The sequence below is a fragment of the Eurypyga helias genome, unplaced genomic scaffold, assembly GCF_000690775.1.
Source record: "Eurypyga helias isolate BGI_N326 unplaced genomic scaffold, ASM69077v1 scaffold5946, whole genome shotgun sequence".
In the NCBI taxonomy this organism is placed as follows: domain Eukaryota; kingdom Metazoa; phylum Chordata; class Aves; order Eurypygiformes; family Eurypygidae; genus Eurypyga; species Eurypyga helias.
In genome coordinates, this window is record NW_010257138.1 from 233807 (window position 1) to 248892 (window position 15086).

The window sequence follows — 15086 nt, forward strand, 5'->3', positions numbered from 1 at the left end:
TAAAAATGAAAATCGTTAGCTATCAGTTTTATATCCACAGCTATTAAGGTTTTTTTTAAAAAGACTCACTGATTCATATTAACATTTTGAGGTTTTTCATTTGCCATGCACATATCACATCATAAAGCCAAACTGTTTGCATTTGTTCATTCCACCAGGAATTAAATAATGTATCATATGCAAGTTACAAGAGAAGGCCCCACGAGTGAATTAGTATGACTCAAAGCAGTAAGTAATAACCTGTTTGTACTGGGCGTAAAAGAACCCCTTTTGAAATAATTTTCTGAGGTGAGTTCAAGTCAGGAATACTAATTATTTTATCATCTGGTGTATGCTTCCTCATTAACCCCATTTCTAGGAGGACACATTACTCACACTAAAGGCTTGCTCTAACTCCCAGTCCAGTAAAGAAAACAAGGCAGACCCAATAAAAAGCAAAAGTCAGTAAAGTACCCTCAATCACAACAATTCTGACTTCTCTTTCAGGGTGACAGTGGCTCACTGCGTAACTTTAATCCAATCATCCAGTTTTTTAGTTTGTTTTTTTCCTCCTATATGCAAAAGAACGTAACAGCCGCTAGCTCAAGCATGTTGTACGTTACTCTACTAGACAGTGAGGGTATCAGACAAAATCACTTGCATCATTTCCCTGGATTCCTGCCCTGTGAGGTCTAAGGGCAAAGAGCCAAGCACTGAGGTTCTTACTTATCGCTTATCCTGTCCCTTTGCAGGCAAGCTCTCAAGTACATGCTGTTAGGGCCTAAGGACTAAGTCCCTTGAAATGGCACTTCCCTATCATGTGAGCCACCATCACACACCAGTGAATAGTAAAAAATCCTGCCTTCCTGGATCTAACTACATGTAGGCCATCCATTAGTATTACAGAAGAAGGCAGGAATGGGAGTTGGTAAGGCAAAGTTGGAAAGCTGTTTGTAACAGCTCCCATAGCATCCCGAGAATATCCAAAAAACGTTCTGGCAATGAATACCAGACAGCAAGTACACTGAGTAAGAAAGGATACAAGTTCTCTGAAGCTTTGATTGTCATTCTGACTTTCACAGCTCGAATATCTGCTCATCAGATCTGAGTCCAAGAAATATCACACAACAAAATCCTGAGCTCAATAAATGATTAGCTGTCTAAAAGCCTCTAAAGAGTCAGCATAACTTTCTGAAGAACCTTTTCCACTTCCCTGCTGAAAAAACTAAAACCACCCAAACAGAGGTGCTAATGATGGAGCAGCTAATGACGCTGGATCCTAAACTGTCAAAATACAGTTACCTGCATCTGTGCAGCTTTATGCACGTGCTCAGCAGCTACGTCTGCTTCAAAACACATACAGACAACGGCTTGTCCCTTAACACAGGTACGTGCTAAGGCAAAGTGAGCATGGACGTGGCCCATGCTGAGATCCCACCATTTCTGTCTGAACTTAGATTTGCATGAGCAGTTTCTGCAAACACATTTGGGGAACTGGTTATTTGATATGACCATTTCTTTTTACGAAATGACCTTCCAACATATCCCAAATCAACCTCTGATATAACCTTCTGCTCAAACAATTCTGCCTGTAGAGCAGTGGCCGTCCAAAGCACTGGCTGGCTGTGAGCCAAACAGTTGAGAGATGATAATGTATATCCTTCAGCTCTAGAATAAGTATCATGGACCAGTGATTTCCCATCGGGTTCATAACAAAGAACCTCTGAATCACATATATTCCATATGTGAGCAGCAATCACATACCTTGCTGCTATACATAGATACGTTTACAAACGGTTTTTGTAAAAACTGTGCCCAGTGTCAATATACAATTTGTGCCAGCCACACAAAGCTTTGTTAGTATTAAATTCAACTTGCTGTTAATGGGAGGGAAGTCTTTACCTCACTCTGCAACATGTGAGCTCTTTTGGCCCACTTCAGCTTCATGTCTTCCGGGAGTGCTGTGAATTCATGGAGTCTCTTTCTGTAATCTTGATCACTCGCTAAGGCCTGGGCTTTCCTGGCATGGACGAGATCCACCATGTCCATGGGCAGATGGTATTGAGACCAGACTTTCTGAGATCCCTTCTTATACTCTTGTTCACTCTGTAATTTGGCAGCATGCAAGCAATGCAGCAGCCTGGTGTCATCCAGAACACTTCTAGCACCAATGTGCTTTCCTCTCTCCATCACAAAGTTGTGTTTATATTGGTACTAAAAATAAAAAAAGGTAAAAGTGAAAAAGTGACAAACATAGACTGGCTACTCTTGCTAACTAACTTATCCTAAGTCACTGAAACCTCTGTGCTGTCTGTGAAAACAGCCAAGGTATGCAGCACTAGAAAGTAATTGTCTGAATCTCTCGCTGCTCTCAAATTTAAATACCACAGTAGTTGAAACGTTAACTTAAATGCATCTCAATATATTCTCTGAATATGCCCAAAGCATTGATCATGTTTAACCTCAGATCAGGTACTTTTATTATCTCACAGAATTTTATTCCCATCGCTAGGAAGGAGAACATGAGAGAAACAAACAAAAGACAAGAAAAAAATCTATACAAATGAGAAATATCATGCACCCTGTAGCCTTCAGATTTGCAAATGCCACCCAGCTATTTTAAAGAGTAAATTCAGTTTTCCTGGATCAATAACTATGTTGAGAAGCCTAAGATGGTAGTCTGAGTACAAGAATAAGCACCAGCAACCCCTCATTCTCATCTTGGCTGGGACTATGACTCTTCCTATGATCTTGCATTTATCCTCTCTGTGAAATAGTGATGATGATGATAATGATTATTTATACAGCATCAACAGGGTGCTTGGAACTTTAAAGGGAAGGCCTGGGCCCTGAAGAGTTCATAATGTAGTTGAAATGGGATAATAACACTTATCTACTACACAAGAGAGTTGTGGGGATTAAATTACAGTAGCTAATGTTTATAAAGTGCTTCCAAGATGAAGGGCCAAATTCAGATCTGTTGTAAGTGGATATAATTCTATTATGGACTTGTACCCTTTAGAGCAGATCTGAAGCTGTAACCAAAAGCACTCTGCAAAATATGGTTAAGTATACATTATAAATTACAGCTAGAAATAGTTGCTTCATAAAACAAATACACACGAAACATATTAATATTTTTTCACATTAGAGATAAAATATGCAACTAAATACTACACAAAATGAAGACTTCTTTTACTAAATTTAGCTTAATTGTCAGCTTTTCTTAGAATTTTTAAATTTCTTGTGAGGAAGCCATGACCTCAGGCTTCCTGAGAAATGGATACCACCATGTCTGTGTGTTTTGCAAACAACAATCAAATGAGAGGATATTGTTAAGGCTAATAAGACTTGTTTCCTCTGTATCAGAAATTAAGAGGACAAATATTTACAGAAGCATCCACTGATTTTCAGTTCCTAACCAGACAGGCACCTCCTGACTTTTAGAGATTCAAAAAATGCTCAGCTGCTTCTGACTTAAATTCAATTCAGGAGCATTAAGCACTTCCAAAAGTCAGCTCAAAACAGGGTGCACAGAACTAGTGGGCACTTTATAATATGAGGGGCTGAAAGCCTGGAAAGGAGCAGAATCCCTCTGATTTGTCTGTCTGCAAATACTTTAATTCACTAGCTATTTCCCACTGGAAGATGTTTAACCAAGCTCGGTTCCCGATTAGTAGTGATTCTTCCTCTTCTTTTTTTTTTTGTAATTCACACAAAGAATCTCATTCATAAGTAATATATTCTGTCTCACACTTGTCTCACATGGTTATGGAGTTCCTTTAATTCAGTAAAATCTGCTTTAGACATTGTTTTACATGAAGTTAACAGAAATTAGGCAAGAAGGAAGGTTGAATCATTCAACTCACATCACTGGCAATTTCTCTGGAGGCCCTGGCAGTCTGGAATGGGAGTGCTTCCGTTGTCAGCTTGTAGCCTTGAGCACGTAGATTATGCCAAGATTCTCTGTATTTTGCCTAAAGTAGGAAAGGCACATGTAGATTGCTGTTTCACTTTTAAATGCACAAAGGAACAAACAGAGGAACCCTCTTTCATTTGTTATTCTGCGTTACAGTCTCATTCTTCATAATCAAAGGATTTTTTTAAATGATCTTTGGGAAATCCTACTAAATCAGAAAAAACATGTCTCGTTCTTTATGCAGATTTAATTTACAACCGTATATATGTTGATGGAGATAAATATCATTATAATCAAATCAGGAAAAGCATAAATAGAATAGACCTAAGAAGTCCTCTACTTATCCATCTTCCTCACCACTGCACGATACATCCTCCAACCCAAATGAGTGTAAGAAATACAGCACAAATTCTTACATTACTGAGGATGGCTGCATTTATTCTTGCCCTTGTAAACTCAGGCAGACCCAGTGTTGGTGTATAGTGATGCTGACTGTCCTCTCCCGCTGCTTTATACAAGCGCTAAGAAAGAGATCAAAAAGACAATTGCAATCAATTTTCTCTATTCTTTCAGTAATATAACATCAGACCTTAAGTTTTTTATGATTATGACCAGTATAGTTAGCACAAAAACCAGCTAAGAATACACCACTGCAATTGCAATTACATGGGATGTTTTTTCTGGGCGTATAAAATTTTTACATTAATTTTTATACCTACATGATGATGCCAACCCACTACATTCTTAACCTTGCATTGATACGTTCCCCAGAAGTGGACATAAGAACACTAAGGGCACCATGAATGAATGTTAAATAAAAGGCCGGGCATTTCTGGTAGACTGGCCATATCTTCTAGCTTGGATTTTTTCTCATGTTATTACAGATGATTTTGATAAGTTGCCTATGGGTTTTGTCTTCGTTTTCAAAAAGTTAGAAAAAGTGATTCTTTTTTTAGGAGCCCTCTAAAGTAGACCATACTATGCAAATGAGCTTCCTCAAGAACACCCCGCAGACCTGATCTTTTGAGGCTCTGTTTCATGTAAAAAACACTGATAACAGGATAGTATCATACAGACACTATTTAAGCTTTTTTTTTAAAAGATCGAATTGAAAATGGTATTAAATGTTTGGAAATAATAAGATGTCATCTAACAGTGAAAAAAGCACGTCAGTGACGCTTTCTTTCTTTTTGATGCATTTTGCTTTCAGAACAGGGTTGTCTCTTTCCCACTCTTCTATCCCTAGCTCGCTGAATTTTGAAAAGCCTATTTTCTGATTCCCGTTAGGAGAGCCTACCTCATTAGCAATCATATTGCTGAATTTTGCATGAAGGAGGCCAGGAGAGTCTGTCACCGATGTGTACTTGAAGGAATGTGGCTGCTGACGATATTTACTCTGAGTTCACACACAAAGAAAAATGAACAGAATAACTAAATTGTCTTGTCAGAGAAGGGACTCTTTCCAATACCAGTGGTCTAGTATTGCTTCTTGTGCTTAAAACTCCACTTTGCAAAGGGCATGCGTCTATTAACCATTAGACTAATTTACCTTTTGCTACTCTGAGTCTGATGCATTCAACTATCACACGGGAAATGAAAAGTGTATGAGGAATAAAGTGTTAAAAAAAAGGAGCAGTGCTGAGGAGAGTGTAACGTATGAGGCACCCTGCACTTAAGTCTAATTTTGGAAAAACAGTACAAGGTTCTTATTAGAGATAGGCACAGCCTTAATATTTAGTTTAAAAGACCATTTTAAATCTAAAATAAATAACAGAAAACAACCTCCTGGGTCTGAAACATCGGAGAAAATATTCACAAAAACATTTGCAAAGTCTGCAAAACCTTGAACTCCATCAGGTTCACCCATCTGCAGTAAGGACACGAATGGAATGATCAAACGCAAGGGGAGGGAGCCTAGCATTATCCAGTGAGTCACTTTGCCAGCCCAGTTTAATAGAAAGACATCTGGCAAACTCTTGTTTGTAGTGGAGATATCAAAACCCTCTTTTGTTACCTCGCTGATGAGTTCAGAAGCTTTCTTCTTTCCTTCAATCTCCAGGGCCCCTGGAGTAATACATCCAACTCCTCGCATGAAGTTCATGTCAGACCGGTATAAATTCTAAGGAGAACCAAGCAGAAGTAATTACAAGTTTGCGTCTGAGATGCCTTATATTTATTCATCCAAAACTACACAATAACGGCATTAAAATAAACACATTTGGAATTAGTATCTACCACAGAGAGTTCATATACATCACCCTACATTCTTGTGTTTATGTACGTGTCCGTGTGCACACAGCCCTGACAGATCTACAGGACAGATGCAAGATTCTGAGGAGCAGTAAGGCTCATACACACCAATTGATACTTAGGCTACTAACTTCTTGTAACCTTGAAAAAAAACTTCCTAGATATATGAATTCCATTCATATATAGTATCTAAGTCATAGTTATATATTATTTATATTTATATATATGACCAGATCAGAAAAGCATGTAAAAATATTTTTAAATAAAAGCTGGTAACATTTTAATAAGTAGAATTGCAGACAAAAACCCCTTTATTTAAACAGTTCTGAATGGTCATAAGTAGAGAACACTAAGGAAAAATAGTACTGAGATACTGTACAGATTTTGTTTAAATGTTTTCTAGACCAACAAACCCAGCAGTGACTCACTGTAAATATTACTTTCTTCAAAATTTACCAGTAGGTTACAGATAGATACATTCCAACAAATATTATTTCATTTCATGATGAGAATAGTGAGGAGGATATTTTCTGCTTCAAAAGAATTATGAGGACCAAACAACTAGTAAAGGACAAATATGTCCACTCAATGGACATGTGGACACTGCTACTGCTTACTGAGAGAAGAACTACCTCTAGGTAATGAGGCGTTTGGTTTCAGCCAGCCACTTATAATGGAAACAGACTATGCTTTCACTTTATTCAGCCACCTAGGAGGACAGAATCAGCTGCTCTTCATGTCTGTCCATGGCTAATCTCTGCCTCAAAGGCATCACGGAGTTGTGTACAGGAAATATCCTTTGTGATTCGGAAGAACAATGGTCGAGCTTGGTCCTTGCCAGCTATTAGCACCAGCTGGTAAGAGAGTTAAATGCTGAGCTCTGAGACATGTTGCTGGCAAGCAGCATTTCACTCCCAATCAAGGAGAGACGTGGATGCAAACCTGCCTCAGAATCTCGGATTGCATGTGTTTTCACCTGAGTTAGGGCAGCAGAACTGGCACTGATGTTTACACTTGTTTGAACACAGTCTGCCATCTTTAACACTGTTGGCTGAAAGTGTTAAACTGATAGAGAGTAGCATTTTGGGGCCAGATTTACTTTTAACATACAGCCCCTCCTGAGGTCTCCAGAGGCCATGTAATCTATTAAAAGCCCTTTGCTCAAGGCTGTGCCTACAGACATAGCCTACTCTTGAATTTGTAAGGCATTATCCAGTTAATTTTACTCAAGATTACGGAAAGAGCTAAACTCATCCTTCTTAGAATTTCAGTGCTAATGTCTTGGGACAGAGTTTATACATCAAATCAGATTTTTAACAATAGACATCTTTTTTGTGGAAGTACAGATGATTTTCACCAAGATGCAAACCAACTCAAATACCAGTTGGTAAACAGTTGGCATGGTTAGCAAGATCTTAAAAGAGTATTTCACCAACACTGCAACATCCTCACTTGCAAACCCTTCCCTGCCCTATCATCAAAGACTACTATACTTTATCTATCAGTGTGGTGTGATCACACACATTGTACAACTGCCCAATAAGATAAATGTCTCATTCCTGAATGTAATCAAGGGGGAACAGCCATTGTTTATCCCTCAGCTGCTGCTCAAATACGTACTGTCAGCTGTCATGCTTTGGAACAGAACTATCTTGCATCAGAACCAACAGGGAAATATCACTGGGATGTTTTGCAATTACCTCACTCTGTAATTTGTATGCATTCTTGGCACACCGCAATCTCACATCATCAGTCAAAGAAGTGTACTGGTGTAGCAGCTGTCTGTATTCTTGATCACTGACCAAGGACTGGGCTTTCCTGGCATGGACCAAGTTTATCATATCCAGTGGCAGGTGGAAGTGAGTCTTTGTATCCTCAAAACCTTGCTTATATTTCACCTATCAAATTAAAAACAGATCACAGATATCACAATATGGCAATTAGAATTCAGGTTTTGATCAGAAGAGACACTCCTCATATTTCTTCCATTGTACAGTATAAATTATTCTTTTTAAAACTAAGTTCCCTAACTTGTTTAACTATACTGTGAATGATCAATACTTATAATAATATGTGGCAGCCTATTCTTCATCAAAATAGTAGCCATCTACATTATATTCTATTAAGATGAATTTTTCTTTTTTTTTTTTTTAAACTGGACACATTGAACCTGTAAAATTACCAAACGGATAAATGAATTCCTAATTTACTGCATTTCTAGAAAGCACAACAAAAAGTTGAAGCTACTGTCTGAAGATAAAATGCAAACAGCCATATTTACATTAGAATTAGTACAAATCCTCAATCAGAATATTGTTGGTCTCTATAGATTTGGCCAGTTTCATTTCACTGTTTTAAATGTTATTTTCGGTGCTCAGGTTGTTTTCACTTGTCTCCATCCACGCAACGAAAGGTGTAGTAATCTTCAAAGAACTTTTTTTACATGACATTTCCCTGTCAGATTATACAAATCTGAGATGTTCAGGCTGTTCATCCAGATAATGAACATCCAGAGTTATTGATGATCACCAAACTGACTTAGAATAACCTGATGGATGGATTAATAGTTCTTCAGACAGTGACTGTTACCTGTATCGCTCTACGTGTACCATCACACAAGAAAGAATCCCAGTACAAGCCCAACACTCACTGAAATCCATGAACACTCTCCCATCTCTATCCACAATCAGGCTTGTTATGGACAGTTTTGGTAAAAAGATAAATAGTTCTTATATTATTTATGTACTTAAAGTCAGGCAAATATTTCACTGCTTTCTGGATCACACCACGGTGTTCAAAATGCACTGAATAGTTACAATTGTTAGGCCAGGCAACTGTGGTACACAGAGGGGCACTGTGCAAGAATGCAGAGTCGTCTTTCATTGTCAAGATGATGTTATTGTAAATAATGTACAAGAATGGTAAGAATATCATGATTATATCAAAATATTTGGAAAGTGAGTGGCAAAGCCTTAAGTGTTAAATAGCATGACGTTCCACTGCTAAGTGCATCTTCCGTGAGGAACTGTTCACTGTTAGAAAACCAGTTCCAAAATGCCCACATCTTCTTCCTTGTACTTACATCACTCTGCAGCGCTGCTGCACGGACTGAATGAGCAATATGAATATCACCATCCAGGCCACGTGAGCCAACCATCTGTCCTTTCATTTTTTGAAATGCCTCCTTATACTTGTGCTAAAAATGAAGTAAGAATAGAAATGTGAATAGGAGTGAAGTATTAGTCAGATAATTGTTAAAACCTGAATAAAAGGACTTTCATATTACAGAAAAAGAGCTATGGACAATAAATTCTGGCTATACTCAATATGATAATAAATCTGAATGAACCTTCAGTGGATGCTAGGAAGACTTCACCTGTGCAAACATTTTCCTATTTTATCCTATTTAGAGAAAAGCACAAAAAATACACCAGTGAACACTTACAAATAGCTTGGATCAGTTACCTGCTATTACACAGATGGTGGAAGACAATAACCCGGTGCAGGTGCTCAGAATCAAGCTCTGAGGACCTGCTCTCCACCAGCTCTCCAGTAAAGTCAGAACAACTGGTCTCCTATGCTTGAAATTAATCTGTGTATCTCCACAAACTTTAGTGGACACCAGGACAAACCCTGGAGGGTAGAACTTCCTGAATAAGCTCTCTCTTCCAAAGCTCGCCTAGCTAACAGTGGCCGACAGCTCCTGAGCAATCCCTGTGATTTTACAGCCACTACAGCAGGTAAGTTGATCAACTTTGCCAACGACGTTTTGCTTTCACAAACCTTCCTTTGCTTAGTTACCAATAACACTTCACTGTGGCTGCACCTCCAAAAGCACCATTAACTAGACCAAGGTGATGTGTCCCAGATGTGGAGGTGGCTGGACATGCTGTTTCCATCAAGAGTCAGTCAAGAGAGCAGAAACAGTCTGGAGTGCCTGACATAACCTACTGGACAATATCAGCAGTAAGTTCACGTACATCACTTATGATTTCACCCGAAGCCTTGGCTGCCCGGAAAGGAATGGCATCTAGTTTCAGCTGATAGCCACCATCTTTCGTCTTTCCCCAGGACTCCTTATAGCGAATCTAGGAAATAGGGAGCAGGAATAAAGCTGAGTTACTGTTCAGAGGGTTGACACTGCAGCATTACTGCTATCCCAACAACGTTAGCACACCAGTTTCATTCTATTCTAATGTAGAGGGCTAACATAAATGAAATGATCAATACACAACAGGAGTAATCATGTGACAAATATTAATTATAAAAATTTATTTGTTTGTTCATTCTTAATCTTGCTAAGTTTGCTAAGAAGCAGGATTTCTCCTGTTACTTCAGAAACAGACCACAAAATGATTATATACAAGGGAAAGAAATTTAATATCATTCCCTGTGTAGGACAAATAGCAAAGCACTATCAACATTTTCACTTTCCTTTAAAATATTAATGGTGAGATATATACCTCACTGATATTCATAGCATTTAATTTGGCCTGCAGGATTTCAGGAAGATCCGTTGTTGGCGTATACTGATGCTTTACACTCTCTCCATGCTCCTTGTACAGCCTCTGCAAACAGAGATGAATTTCAGTAGCAAGTACTCACTACACATTCAATCACTGGTTCAGACAAAACCATGAACAAATAGGTTTATAGAAAGCAAAGACTACAGAAAAGTGACAGCAGCATTAATAAATGCAGGCAGTTGTATCAGTCAGAAAGTATTCCAAAAAGCTTTGGGAGTGTGATACACCTATCAGCTAGAGCATGCTAGAGAGGAACTCCTTGAAGTTTTGAGTATATAAATCAACGTATATGAAAATTCAGATATCTGAATATTAATTTGATAATACTTCCAAGATATTTTAAGAGGGAGAGGGAGAATAAACAGCATTTATTGCAAATGTGTAGCCAGGAGTGGGCCACCAATACCTTGAAATTCCACAGAGATCTGGGGAGTTGATGTTCCCAAACACATCCCTCGGAAGTTGTTCATTTTTAGCAGATAAATATGATGGTAATTATCTGTGCAATTACTCCAAATTTGTTTCCAGAGTTAGTTGCAAGGGCGTGCTCAATAGTCAATGGCAAGAGATTAAAAACACCTCAGAAGGTGACTGACCGTCGTGGTGTCTACGTGGACTAGTCAATAGGGCTGGCCCAGGACGAGCCAAATTTTGGATGTCTGCAGACAGGGAAGAGTAGTTCTGTGCAGTTAACCAGAACTTCCCCTACAATGGCTATACAGAGTTCACCTCTTTCACATTATTTCTCTCTCCTAGCTTAGTGTCTCCTTACACTGACACCATAGTTTTCAGATGACTACTGATAGCCACCGTTTTTTTTTGCCCTTCGATATGACCCATGTCTTGACCACCTGACTTGCCATTCCCAGGCTATTTCTGTGTGAGGGTTTCAGACACTGTAGAGTAAACCAAACCTCTCCATTTCACCCTGCTGCCACTTTCTTCAGCAAGTAGGCCTACTTGTACTGCAGCTCCATAAGAGGAAAATTAATGAGAACTCCATGTGTGAAGAACTAGAGCAGCAGACTGATTCTGACTGTGGCTCAGCGGAACAAAATGACTTATATTTATCCTGCCTGAGATGTAAGCCTTTTGGATCTTATTAATTAAACCAAAGGCATAGACACTATAAGTATTACAATAGCATGTGTTTTACACAAAGTCTTTCATCTTCTTCTTCACTTTAAAAATATCTATTTTCACAATAAAACAACCTCTCATGTTTGAAACTTGTCTTTTTTGAGTGACTTTGGCTTATTATTCACTTCTGTATTATCCCAGTTAAGTCTACAATATTTTTAAATCGCTCTTCTATTAAAAATAAACATGTTTAAACACCAAACAGCCTCAATTCTTCCCTTTAAGGTTTCCCCTCCTGGATTTCTCTCTCAGCAGGATGACAGCTTGAAATAGTTTATTTTTTCTTCCTTGTCATGACGTTTTACATTTTGTTTCCACAGAATATGCAGAAACTGAAATTTGATAGACCTGTTTGAAAAGGGGAAAGAACCCAAACGTGTTCTTCCTCAATGAACCTCAAAAGGCCAAAAGTCTTTAGAGCTCAAAGGTCAGTCTTATGCCTAAATTTGATTTTTGAAAAACAAAAAAATTAGGCAGAAAGCCCTTTTTACATGAAACTCCCATTCACTTCAGTGGGGTCTCTAAGACTTCCCATTCCAAGTTAGAAACATGCTCTTTGTGAGATGCACCACAGTAGAATGCAGAAGTTTCATGGTTCCCAAGGATAATCTCAGAGAATGAGAGAGAAAGCCAGTGCTTCAATCAGGTCGTTCAAAGAGGATACCACTCTTATAATCATAATGTATATACATTATAACTTACATCCACAGCCTGGTTATAACTAATTCTAGCCTGGATCATCTCAGGAGTGTCTTTAATACTGGTAAACTTCAAAGCATATGGATGCTGACGGTACTTCTTCTGTTGAGCAGAAAAAGATCAAAGCTGTGAATTTTGTGCTGCTCTTTCATGCTATTTGAAAGAGAAAAATCATAGGTTGCTGGAGATTAGAGTGAATTTGTGAACATAATTATTATTCCTCTTTCCTCATCTTTATGTCCTAGGTACTTTCAGATTAATATTTGTTTCAATTTAACAATAACCTCTTGCCGATTAATATTAAAGTATTTCTCCCTAAATATAAGGAAAACATTTCAAAATCAGATACTGCCTATCTAAATACTACAGGACTCAGGATTTCAGATTACTTCAAATAGAGTAAGACCGATTATATTTTTTATTTATAGTTTCTTTAAGCAAGAAATGATATACAATTGTAGTGTGTTAATAACGGGAACCTTTAAACTTATTGTTTCAGGGTTTAGATTTCCTCCTAACACCTAGAGCAAATCTGTGCAGTCATTAACACTGTGCCTAATTGTTATGGTGTATCTTCTAGATAATGATATTAATCCTGCTTACTCGAAAGGACTCATAGTAGCTTCTGAGATATCTTGTTATATGCACATAATTAAGATGAAGGCTGTGTGATGGCAAAATGACACTTTTTCCATATGGCCAGGTCACTAAAAGCTTCCCTTCCTGCATGAGTTGTCCTTTACCCACCAATACTCTTATCTCTGCTCCAAATAGTGCATCCTAAATTTTCCTGATGCCTGTGATGAACTCCCAAGTCAATAAGCATGTTCACGACTTCTAGTAATTTTTCATATCTCAGTGCTTGGGTTTAAAGGCATGTCATTCTCCTTCAAATTGAGTTGTGATCCACACAAGTTTATTGGAGGCCACATCTTGATTATCTGGGGACTCAAAACACCGATGCAAACCATGTCAACTCTTTTATGGTATCACAAGCTTATGAGCAATGTTTTGGTTTCAGAAAGAAATCCCTTAAAAATGAGAAATCTTACTGAGCTTAACTGGGTACGAAAGTGGTGTACGCTTTGTCCTGATCAGCCGTAGAGAAAAATTAGGAGTTGACCACACCATGTCTACATAAAATTCCTAGAAATTATATTCTGGCAATTGCTTTTTAGCAGTATTACAGGGCTAGTCATTGTGTGCATTTAAGAATGGAGGATGCTTGTAGCCACCTGAAGTTATTTACTACTCACAATAAGGTTGAGATGAACAACCTAGTAGGTCAAATTTCTACTGGGCAGCTTTCACTACTGTAAAATAAAAATGGAATCCCTATACAGCTTCACAGTTACTATTCCAGCCATCATTGCTGTCCTAGCTCTTATGAAGCTCCTTGCTTTACGCTAGCTGAGGATCTAGTTTATGGTATCTTAAAAAAATCATCCTTCTTCACTGTAGATGATTACATGGGAAAAAATAGTTCTAGCAATAACGCACATGTGATGAGCATATTTTTCTAGACACACTACACCAGTGTTTGAGCTGTTATTCTCACTGAGTGAATGGACAGATGATTCCTGCATCACCAGTGGTTATCTAAAAAAAAAAATATCACAGTATTCAGCCTCCTGCTGCAGCAGATTTGGCCAGTAGAACTCCCTCCAAAATACTATGAATCTTTTCACCATTTCCACCAGACCCTCCTTAGAAGGCTTCATTGGACTGGCACAAAGGATTCTAGAGTTTGCCTTCCGTAAGTGATATTGGTTATAGGGAGAAATAAGGATGGAAACTACTTGGGCTGATAGATAGCTACAGAGATATCTATATGAATTTCAATAGCTAACATGAATATCTATGAAAAAGGAGCAAGGAGGAATGTGTATGTGTAACAAAAGAAGGTTCTGGGTCCAGTGACTGCATCTTTTCATCATCTCTCCTGTTTCGCTTCATTAAAAAGGTAGGCTAGTGGGTAGCAATTGAGCACTGTTTGATTGCCATTATTATTCATAATATCATTTGTCACCTACTTTGTTTTTGCAAAGGCTATATGGACTCCTACTGGTGCGTGTTTGGTATCTGGTTTCCCTCTAATTACCAGTCCTATCCCTGGTTTTGAGGGCTTTCATGTAGTATGCCTTTTTCTTTCCCCTTTGAGTGGAAATTATTTTAATTTTATACAGACATTTTGCACGCATTATGCAGCAAATTCTGTTACATGCTGTCATGAAATCTCACCTCACTAATGAGTTCTCCTGCCTTCTTAGCCTGCTCCATGTTTAATGACCCAGTGGCTATCCATCCAGCTCCTTTCATCCAGTTCAAATCTGCCCTGTATCGGTTCTGACAAAGAAAAAAAAAAGTCCTATTGTTGGTGTTCCTATACTTAAAATGCCATTAAAGGATTCAGACATCTCAGGAACAATAACCAAGTCAAATTGGTGCCTGCTTTTGTTTTGTTCACTATTGCACAGTTGCAAGAAAAACAAAAAATTACAGAATGAAACAGAAGTACCAGGACTCGCCAGTACTTATGCAATGTGCTTTGCAAGATAATTTTTAGAAGTGGT

At 38.3% G+C, this 15086-nt stretch overlaps 1 protein-coding gene across 1 annotated transcript in view; it reads right to left on the bottom strand.

Annotated features, from left to right (window-relative positions):
- NRAP (nebulin-related anchoring protein) overlaps nt 1-15086 on the bottom strand; it is a 51714-nt gene that overhangs the window by 5120 nt on the left and 31508 nt on the right. Inside the window, exons 25-35 of the mRNA XM_010153892.1 lie at nt 14755-14859; nt 12517-12615; nt 10612-10716; nt 10129-10236; nt 9231-9344; nt 7849-8046; nt 5913-6017; nt 5196-5294; nt 4315-4419; nt 3849-3956; nt 1882-2193 (exon numbers count right to left, since the gene is read on the bottom strand). Coding sequence (XP_010152194.1) covers nt 1882-2193; nt 3849-3956; nt 4315-4419; nt 5196-5294; nt 5913-6017; nt 7849-8046; nt 9231-9344; nt 10129-10236; nt 10612-10716; nt 12517-12615; nt 14755-14859 — 1458 coding nt within the window. The remainder of the gene's footprint in view (nt 1-1881; nt 2194-3848; nt 3957-4314; nt 4420-5195; nt 5295-5912; nt 6018-7848; nt 8047-9230; nt 9345-10128; nt 10237-10611; nt 10717-12516; nt 12616-14754; nt 14860-15086) is intronic.